Source organism: Penaeus chinensis, chromosome 15 (genome assembly GCF_019202785.1).
Source record: "Penaeus chinensis breed Huanghai No. 1 chromosome 15, ASM1920278v2, whole genome shotgun sequence".
NCBI classification, from domain to species: domain Eukaryota; kingdom Metazoa; phylum Arthropoda; class Malacostraca; order Decapoda; family Penaeidae; genus Penaeus; species Penaeus chinensis.
The window spans coordinates 7,361,148-7,372,565 of NC_061833.1; the positions used below are offsets into that span (position 1 = coordinate 7,361,148).

The 11,418-nt window shown below is 40.8% G+C and overlaps 1 protein-coding gene across 1 annotated transcript; it reads left to right on the forward strand.

Annotated features, from left to right (window-relative positions):
* Positions 1 to 25: 25 nt before the first annotated feature.
* On the forward strand, positions 26 to 3,036 carry LOC125032753 (40S ribosomal protein S23). Its single transcript, XM_047624066.1, has 4 exons — positions 26 to 146; positions 2,161 to 2,320; positions 2,611 to 2,795; positions 2,918 to 3,036. The coding sequence occupies exons 1-4, from the start codon at positions 143 to 145 to the stop codon at positions 2,998 to 3,000; spliced, it is 432 nt and encodes a 143-aa protein (XP_047480022.1). The 5' UTR covers positions 26 to 142; the 3' UTR covers positions 3,001 to 3,036.
* The last annotated feature ends 8,382 nt before the right edge of the window (positions 3,037 to 11,418 follow it).

Below are 11,418 nucleotides of genomic sequence, written 5' to 3' on the forward strand. Positions count from 1 at the left end.
TTATTTCCAATGTAATTTTGTATTTAATTTAAATCAACATTACAAAAATAATACCTTTAGGTTAAAGAAATGTGGATGAGGTCGAGGACAGGGCGCCGCTACCAGACGCTGTTCTTTCCGGAGCAAACAGCTCACCGCAACCATGGGTAAGTCCGAGCTCCGGCACCTTTTACTCTATTTTTCTGCAGTTTAGTCCAGAGTTCCATACATTTATAATAACCATTCAGTGGCGATGAGTCTTTTTAGTTCAAATCTTGAAAATTTTACTCGCCAAGCCTATCGTGTAAGAAAATGATCCCCTTTGTATGTGGTGACAACGTAAACACGTGAGAGCGAGAAAAGCATGGCTGGGTAGTGTAATTTGTTTTCGTGGTTTAGGAGTCCAAAATTATACTTCGACTGATATATTATATCTCTAAATATGTCTCTAAGGTTGCGCTAGTTAAATGAGTGAGTAGATTTTTCTCTGATGGATGAAAGGAATCGTAATATGGCAAGTGGCATTCTTGTTTATGTTACGGCGGAACTCGACCTGCTTGAGCATTTCGTCTTGATCGCAGAGGTTCGTTTAAAGTTCAAGTGTATGTGAATTGCCTCTCCTCCAAGTATATGAGTGAAGCACACAGACAGTATTTGAAATTATATTTGTAGTGGAGGGGAATGGTAGTTGGGAGTGCCTCTCTGGCAGGACATTGCCCGGGAACAGGGTTAAAGTTCGCTATTTAGTGTATCTTGCCCACTTGCTGCTTCTGTCAGATCTCTGGAAAAGACTAGTGTATGTGCACCATGTGTTCAGAGACCGTGCAGACTTATTCTGTAAGTAGGAGCCAGCTATAGATAATTTTAAGTCTTGTATTCAAAGTGGTTGTTAGCTTTTATCATAAGGTTGAGAGTATGAAGACTGGGGACCACAGTTGGTTAGGACCAAAGGTAAAACTTAGCATAGACCTTAGTGAGTTTGATAGATATCACTAAGGAAAAACTTGGTAGTAGTCTATGACGAGACTGCATTAAAGGGCGGTCCCCAACCTGATCAAGCAATTCTAAATGCATAGACTACCACAAAGATCCCTGTATGAACCACAAACCTTCCTAGACTTTTGTACTGTAAACATTGTGTTCAGATTTTATATGCTTCTAAGCAGACTGAAAACTTGTTTCAGTATTTGATAACGAGAGCGACACTCCCTCCAGAGACGAAGTACTAAAACCAAAATCGAAACCTAACCTTTTCTCTTGTATATAGTTCTTAGATAAGGTAACCCCCCATTTATTAGCACATCCTGCTAACTTGTAGAAAATGTGATATTGAGAACTTGATATCCAATGGATATTTTGTTATTTTGGGGTAAACAAGCCCACAGAATCTATCTTTTTGACTATTTGGTTATTACCAGGAGTGATAGATGGAGGAAAATGCACTAGAGCAAAAGTATCTTAAACAAACATGGGTATAGCTGCACTGGTCTCGAATTTACCTTGAAATGTCAAATAATTTCACGTTTTCTGTAAGTAGGTATGTAGTGCTAATAAAGGAAAAGGAGGCAGTTCACTTACCCATGATCTATAAATGAACCTCTGCAATTAAGATGAAATGTTCAAGCAGAGGAAATTCCTCCGTAACATAAACAGGATTGGTACTTGCCAGATTACAATTCCTTTGGAACCATCAGATTAAAATCTACACCTCTATATAACTAGCAAACCCTAAGGAAAAGTTTTGTATTTCTAGGTCTTCATGATAGCCTGGTCTTTGGGATGGTCTCTGAAGGGTATCTTGCTCTGTAACAAATATTTTTTATCATTTTAAGATGGTGTCAATTTCTCTGTCTGTACATTTATCTTTGAAACATTAACTTTGACTATCATTCACTTAATCACACCATATAGATTGAATTATTTTTTCAAAATGTAGTGCATTGATCATCAGTACTGGTTAGTCTTATTTAGAAAGTTACTACAGGTTCATGATATTTACATAGTATAAACAGTACTGCAGGTCATTTTTGTTTCACATTAATGGGGAAAAGTTGGGTTTTGTGCTATTGGAGGATTGATTTCTACCAGTTCTGCAACATTGCTACCCTGTCAGACATGGGATTTGTAACAACCAAAAAGTAGTGATCTACAACCATTTCATAAATGTAAATTTGATTACAGGTAAGCCTCGTGGAATCCGTACTGCCCGCAAGCATGTGAACCACCGCCGTGAACAAAGATGGCACGATAAGGACTACAAGAAAGCCCATTTGGGTACCCGCTGGAAGGCCAATCCCTTTGGTGGTGCCTCCCACGCTAAGGGCATTGTCCTTGAGAAGATGTGAGTTTTTACTTAAATTTCAGGGACAAGATAATAGTTGTGATTAGGTTATTTAATGCTATGTACCAGATGTAGGTTTCAAGCTAGTTCTACTTAAATCTCTAGTTGAAACTTTTGAATTGAATTATGATAGGAATTAGCCGCATAGTCAACTGTTTCCTTAGTAAACAAAAGTAACTTGTATTGTTCATGTATATTGTAATGAAAATCATATTTAACTGCCAAGTACTTTCCTAATTTGATAATTTTTCATGCAAATTAATGAGATTCCTGAAACCTTGCTTTTTCAGTGGTATTGAGGCCAAACAGCCTAACTCTGCCATCCGTAAGTGCGTTCGAGTCCAGCTTATCAAGAATGGCAAGAAGATCTCTGCTTTTGTCCCCCGGGATGGTTGCTTGAACTTTATTGAAGAGAACGATGAAGTGTTAGTGTCTGGATTTGGTCGTAAGGGCCATGCCGTCGGTGATATTCCCGGTAAGTTATTATTTCGGTTGGAATAAGAAGTTTGTTTCATCTAAATCACTTTGTAAATAATGTGGAATTGACTGTGGATTGTTGAAATGTTCTTCAGTAATTTTTTTTTATTTGATTTACAGGTATCCGTTTCAAGGTAGTGAAGGTCGCCAACGTTTCCCTGCTTGCTCTGTACAAGGAGAAAAAGGAGAGGCCTCGTTCTTAAATTAGCCATTCTCAAATTAAAGGAAAAAAATCAAAACTTTGAATATTATTTATCCCTAATCTTGAAATAAAAAACATGAAAGATATGAACTTAAGCAAAAAATGAGCCTTGTGTACATACCCTGCTACAAGTAAATTAATCTTGTGCATATTGCTGCTAAAACTGAAAGGAAGACATGGCAATGTAAAAGTTTCCAAAGGTATTTTAAAGGGAGTCAGAACTTGTACATTAGTTACTGAAATTTGGTATTCCAAATGTAAAATTGAATCCTATGATTACCCCAGCTCTTTATCCATGTGAAAATCCATACATACTGTATGTACACACAAGACTGCTTACTTAGGAGGTACCATGCCAAGTTCTTACTGTAAATGTGAAATGTAATCTTTTTTGTTTTTCTTTTGAAGACTGCTGATTCCAGTTGCATAACACTGCTGCTATCAAGCTAGAAACTCAGACTTTAGGCTATTTTGCATAAAGCATGGCAAATTTCAAATGAATTTGAATCCATCAGTCATTACAATGTTTCCATATTACAAGTCTGTGTGGCATATTTGGTGGGCAAGTGTGAGAAATGACCTCAGATATGGATGTAGATATTTTTAAACCAGTTTGCAGATGGGATCTGTCATTTTACGAGTAGCTTGCTCATCCTTGACTTCATTATTTTGGGTATGTCTGCCAATCAGGCCCACTCATTTGGTCATGACCTTTAGTGGACATTTTGCATTACTGTTAAATAATAAAATTTTAATAATTCAAATTATGGCAAATGCAGTTCAGCATACTTGATATTACTTTTGCTACTAGATTAAATGTAAAAAGTAATTATAGTGAATACATCCATTCATGAAAAGTTGCTTTAAAAATCATTTAATTTAAAACAATCTTAAAGGCCCACAAACATTGCTTAGTTTAACAAAACTATACATATTACAAGTCCAACAAATTAATTCACAAATGATCAGGGCTAATTGCTGCTGCTACTACTACTACAAATCTACTTTTAGATTTAATTTTTTTGTCTACTTCAAACTGACTTGAGAAAATCGGTTAGCCTTTATTGTATAGATCCCCTAAGCCAGGCCAATTTTTAAGTGGATATTATTACAGAAAAGAAAGTTGCAGTCACCTTAAATGAAATCATTTGCAGACAGGAATGGTTAAGAACAATAAGAATACAGGAAAAAGATCTTGGAAAGCACCAATCTCAGCCTAACTCCTCTCGGTACTCCTGAGTTTCAACTCCATCTTTCTTCTGTCAGGAAGTGTCGGCCCATTAACCCTCCCCTTAGGCAGCCAAAAGGGCATATCCTGTCACGTTAGCTTACTGTTGAATAAATTATGGCATGAAGTTGGAGGTCAGTCTGGTGAGTGCATTCGTCATCTAAATAATTACCAGAGAATATCAAAACACCAAAGAGGGTGCTTGTGAGTATTGACAACCTTATGATTATAAAATTGAGTTTTTTTTTATCACGTTCAAATTATTTTCATTATATTTCAACAATTCACACCATAAAATTATACAATGTCCATATGTCTGCGGTTTCAGCTTTGAATTAATGAGCTATTGAGTGATTACCCCTCAGTCCCTTGCTCGTTCCCGTGGGGGCTTAGGAGGCGGAGAGTAAGGCCCAATATAGGGATCACCCCTGCATTGGATCTCAGCCCTCGTCTCAACTAATTTTGCCGGGTCTTTTCTTCTCCATTTCCTTCTCTTCTTCATCCCCTTCTTCTGTCCACATACCCCCCCAATCCCTTGCCCGTTGTTGTCGTGGGGGGGCTTAGGAGGCGGAGACTGGGAACCAATGCTGGGGAACTCCCCAACCTTGGGACTCAGCCCTCGACTCAACAAATTTTGCATGGTCTTTTTTTCCCCCTCCTACTTTTTCCTTTGTCCCTTCACCAACCCCTTCTACTATCCACTTCCTAAGGTGTGAGAGCCGTGCTGAAAGGATGAAAGGCTGACTTTGTGCCAGTCCTGAACGGCCTGAGGGAGCCATGGGCACGGTATTCCCCTGCTTTAGTTGTCTAGCCCTTACCCCTCAAGCGACCCTGAGGGGTGGACCGTTTCTCTCCCCAACATACTCCAGGCTTATCATGGCCAACAATGAATAACCATTAACCATACCATTATTAGAGGCAATCTGGCTTGCCTCTTCATCAAATAGCTCCACCAATTCAAACTCGCCCGATTCCCTGACCCCAGGCTCTCCTTTGACCACGGCTCTGAACACTACAACTAATACCCCCTCCTCAATGCCGACTAGTACAGTATCCACCCTAATCAACACCCCAGGAGACATTTCTACTCCCAACATGCTCAACTTCAACAACTATACCCCCACAACCTTCTTCATCAACTACCCCATCCTCCCTTATACTACCTTACAACCTTATTGTCCATCTCCCACTAACACTACCTCCCTCAATACTACTCCCTCTTCCACATGCCCCCGTCCTTCTACTACCCCCATCTCTACAAAATTCTTAAATAATCTATTTAGCCCAGCCAAATGGGACCGATTTTTCGTGATCCCTCCCACAACGTCTCGCACTTTCTGCTTTGACAACCTCTTTTCATTCCTAAAATGCATATACATCCTTCACTTGATCTAACCCCTATACATTACCTTACCCAACCTTAACCCATTTACTCGTCAATTCCTTTGCCCAACTTTGACAACTAATCACTAACTCAACCACCCTTCACTAGCATTTACTAAAGTGCTACATGACCTTAGATGTCTAGCACATTTATTTGCTTTTAACCATTAACCATTAACCATTCTGTCCACATATCCAAATCGTTAACTCAAATTTTAGCCTTTTCACCACAATACTTTACCATAATGTTGTGTACCTTTGATGCCTGGTTTAATTATTTGATTTGCCCATTGACCATTCTGGAAATCCACAAATGAAATAAACATTACTCACAAGCCCCACCCTATCGCTATATTTTGTATACACCGCTAATGACCTTGTATGTTGAAGCAGCAAAAAATATCCAATGAATAAAATAAATACCCCCCAATCCCTTGCTCATTGCTGCCGTGGGGGGCATAGGAGGCTGAGACTGAGGCCAAATGTAGAGATCATCCTTTCGTGGACCTCAGACCTCATCTCAACTAACTTTGCAGGATCCTTTTTTCTCCCTCTTATCTTTTCCTTCTGTCTACTTATCAAAATCATTAACTAATATTTACCCATTTCGCTACTATATTTTACCAAAATGCTGTTGACCATTGATGCCTAGCACATTTGTATCGCTATATTCTGTACACACCACTAATGACCCTAGATGTCGTGGCAGAATTTGCTTCAATCAATTTAATAATATTAACGGACTACATAATCCATATTAAATTAATTCAATAAAAATTGCCAGGCTCAAAATGTGCACAATGCATGTAACACTTGATAATGAATTTGACGAAATAATTAGAAAAGAGTTCCTTTCTCTAAGAAATAGAATAGTTAATGGTTAGAACAAATTAATGTATAAACATCTGAGGTTATATAGCACTAGGTATTGCATTGGAATGGGTAGAAATTAGTTAATGATGAGGGTAAAATGTTAAGAGGTGAAACTGCATTTTAGAATAGCATGGTAGTGAAACCCTCCCATTCCCTTGCTCGTTGTTGCCGTGGGGGGTTTCGGAGGCGGAGATTGAGGCTCAATGTAGGGGTCACCCCTGCTTTGGACTTCAGCCTTCGCCTCAAGTAATTATGCAGGATATCTTCTCCCCATTTCCCCTTAGGAGACGGAGACTGAGACCCAATGATGGGGGAACTCCTCAACCTTAGGACTCAGCCATCGACTCAACTAATTTTGCATGGTCTTTTTTCCGCTCATACTTTTCGTTTCAGTCCCTTCACCAATCCCTTCTACTATCCACCTCCTAAGGTGTGAGAGCCGTGCTGAAAGGATGAAAGGCTGACTTTGTGCCAGTCCTGAACGGCCTGAGGGAGCCATGGGCACGGTATTCCCCTGCCTTACCTGGCCCTTACCCCTCAAGGGGACCCTGTTTTTTTCTCCCCAACATACTCCAGGCTTATCATGGCCAATAATGAAGACGTAATCCCACTTTTAGGGGCAATGAGGCTTGCCCCTTCATCAAATAGCCCCAACCCCGGCTCTCCTTTGAACACTGCAATGCCTACTAGTACAGTATCAACCCTAATCAACAACCAACCCCCAAAGAGACATTTCTACTCTCCCAACATGCTCAACTTCAACACCTTTACTCCCACAACCTTCTTCATCAACCACCCCATCTCCCCTTATTACTATCTGACAACCTTATTGCCCACCTCCCCATAACATTACCCCCCTCAACCTTATTGCCCACCTCCCCATAATACTACCCCCCTCAACACTACTCCCTCCTCCACACGTCCCCGCACTTCTACTACCCCCACCTCTACAAGAATCCTAAATACTCTATTTAGCCCAGCCAAATGGGACTGATTTTTCGTGATCCCTCCCACAGCCCCCTACTCTAAAAACACCCTCCTCTTCCAGCAATGCTTCCAAAAACAAGTAGGCAAAGTCTCTTTCCGTAGCCGACCCGACCACTCCCGTCTCGTCACAGTAACATCTGAAAACCAAGCTATAGCATTAACAAAACTAACTGATCTATGTGGTAATCCCATCCCTACAGAACCTCATCCAACCCTCAATACTTGCACCGGGACTGTCTCTATCTCCCCAACAGATTGCCCAATCTATGACAAAGAATGATCAGATTGTGGAGAAGACTTACTCGCTTGACTCACGGACTATGATGCGACATATGTACAATGCTACTCCATTCCTCCCAGAGGAAATCGAAAGAAATCCATCAACATTGCCAAAATTACTTTCCGTAGACATGACCTTCCCTTAAATGTTTACATAGGTGGGGAATCCCTACCTGTCCGACCATACCAACCTCCTCCTCGTCAGTGCCAAAATTGTTGGCGTTTAGGACACCCAGCCAAACACTGCCATTCCACAGCCAGATGCCCGCTATGTGCCCAACCTGGCCATACTCGATCAAACTGCTCTGCACAATCACGCACATGTGAAAACTGTGGCGGCCCCCATAATGTATTTTATAGAGGCTGCCCCACCTACAAATTTGAGTCTGAGGTAGCAACTCTCAGATTCAGACTCTACGTGAAGCCAGACAGGAGGCACGTCGACGAGGTTTTTATCTTACCCCCTACTCTAGTAATGTCGTTCACTCTGCCACTCCCCCTACCCCCCAAGCTACTACACCCTCTCCTAAACCTAACCCCCCTCCATCTAACTTCCCCTCTTCTACTTCCTACCTTCCCCAGTCAAATTCTTTTGCCATCCTAAATCCAGACACTCAAATCTCTAACCAGTCAAATTCTTTTGTCATCCTAAATCCAGGCACTCCAATCTCTACTACAGCCCCAACACCTTCCCCTCTCCCTCCCCGCACTACCCGCAGCAGACAGAATAAACGTTCCATCCCCTCTTCCCCTACCCCACAATCACCTCCACCTTCCTTTGCCCCTATTCTTCCGACACCAGACTTCTCTTCCCCCCTCACAAGAAAACCTTTATCTCACAAAACTCCCCAACCAACTCCATTACAGAAACTCTTGAAGATATCCAGAACTACATAATCGAGTCCCAAACTCATACTCACCCACCTTCAAATTCTACAACTCCCGCTCCATCCACACTTGAAGTGACTGCCGATATCCATCCTCCTCCTACTCATATTCTCCCTACACCCAATCCTCCTACCCAATCCCAACCAAGCCAATCCCTCCCTCCATCCCTTCCACTCCCTCCTGGATACACACGTGAATCCCTCATGTCACAAGTACCCTCTTCCCCAGACCCTCTACCTCCCGACACCCCTCCTGATACAACACAGCCTCCCCAACCTCATTCTTTATCCCACCCTCTAGCACCTTCCCCTTCAAATTCTCCAACATGTACTACAATCGTTATCACTAAATCAACAAAAGTATAACTATCCTTCATTGGAACATTCGCGGTTTCCACTCTCACACACCTGACCTCCGTCATATCCTCTCCTCTTACAACCCATCCATTGTATGCCTTCAAGAAAATTTTCCAGATGGCACAATCCGATCCACCCCTATGCTCCTTATGTAATGTTCCTCTTTCAGTCCCGCACATTCTATTGTCATGCCCACGTTTTGAAGCAGCCCGTACCTCTACTTTCCCCCACCTATCCTCCCTACATAGACATCCCAACCTATCAGACATCCTTACAGAATCTCACACTTTCTGCTTTGACAACCCGTTTCCTTCCTCAAACGCATATATATCCTTCACTTAATCTAACCCCTTTACATTACCTCATCCGACCCTAACCAATTCACTCACCAATTCCTTAACCCAGCTTTAACAACTAATCACTAACCCAGCCACCCTTCACTAACATTAAATAGTGCTACATGACATTAGATGTCTAGCACATTTATTTTGCTTTTAACCATTAATCATTCTCCCCATTTCCTTTTCCTCCTCTTCTTCATCTCCTTCTGTCCACTTATCCAAATAATTAACTTATATTTATATTTTTCGCAACAATACTTTGTCTTAACGCCTTGTGAACAAAAATACTTTTTACGTGAAGGCTTTGCCCACACACCCCACCCTATCACTATGTTTTGAATAAGCCGCTAATGATCTTAGATGTTGACGCGGCAGAAAATTTTCAACAAATAAATGAAAATATGGTAGTGAAACCCCAACTAATTTGGCATGGTCTTTTCTTCTCTTTTCCATTCTCTTCTCTTCCAGTCATTAATTCATATTTATCCGTTTTGCCACAATCCTTTGTCATAATGCTGTGTGACCTTTGGTGTCATTTGTTTGTTTTGACCATTCTGGAAATCCACAAATATTACCTTGTGAGCAAAATAAAACTTATGATGATGACACAGGAAAGCTATGGGTTGTTAAAGGGGAAAGCCACCCCCAGTCCCTTGCTCGTTTTTGTTGTGGTCTCTTCTTCTCCGCCATTCATTTTCCTTTCTTTCTTCATCCCCTCCTTGTGCCCTCGTATCCTAATTGTAAATCAATTTCACCATTATCGATACAATGTCACTATATTTTGAATACGTCACTACTGACCTTAGGCAGATTTTTTTTTTTTTTTGCAATAAATAAATATATAAAGGGGGAAAATAGTTTAGGAAGAAGGTCGATTAAATCATATTGGGTGATATTTATGCGTCTGAGGAAGGAAAACATGTTAACGGAAAAGGTAGGGAATTCCGAAAGGAATGCCAACAGGTTGGAGAGTTGAGGAAGAGAGGAGAAATATGGAAAGGGTGAGGACAGGATAACAGAATGTGTGGGACTGAAAAAAGGAACATTGCATGAAGAACATACAAATGGATTAGAATGTAATATGAAACAGGGATGCGTGAGGAGTGTGACCAATATGTAATCTGGCAAGAGCACTTTTCCAGCATCTATTCTGATGGAATGAGACTGACCAAGATGAGATGGAGGATTTCATTGTATGTAGTATATTGGTGGTGAGGCCAGACCTGAAAGATTGCCAGCAGGTAAAGAGGAAGGTTTTGAAATTAGGATAATAGTCAGTGGCTTGTGTGTGTGTAAAAATCTGAGTTGATTGGATGAGAACAAGGCAGCAGAGTGTGTCAAGGCATCGACCTGTTCAGTGCCAGGAATCCCAAGATGGCTGGGTATCCAGTAAAAACTAATGGTTTTGTGTCATGTGGATAGAATGAACAACTGGTCCTGAATCTTACAGGTAAGGGGGTTCACTGGCAGTACAGATTGCAAGAGGGATAATGAGGTTCTGGAATCTATAAAGATTATGAAGTACGAGAAAGAGAGATAAGGTAAGCATGTTGACGGGAAGAAGATCTCATAAAATGTTGTAAGAACACTAGATTCATTTGGAAGTGGAAAGTTTACAGTACAGGAAGGAAAGATTATAGCAAATCCAGCACCAGAGACAGATTTAGATCCATCTGTATAGAATAATGTGTACTGGAGGAGTGAGTAGAGGCATGGTCGAGAAAATTAGTAAGGACAGAAAGGGGAGCGTCTGATTTGACTGTATCAGGGAAAACAGAGGAGCAAATACAGGAGGAAGGTACTAACCAGGGAAGGAACGTCTGGCAAGAAAAACGAAGGGATCTAAGCAGTAGAAGCAGCAGTAAAGGGGCCTGATGATTAAAAAATAATAATATGATGGGAATAAATAGGATTTCAAATTACCATAAGTAGAACTGATTTTGCAATGAAAATACTATTAGTGCTTTTGTTCAAATAGAATAGACTAACATGACAGCAATAAACATACAGTGCATTACTTCAGATTTTCAATATTTTCTAAAATCAGAGTCTAGTCATGTATTTATCATTCAGATCTTATTGAT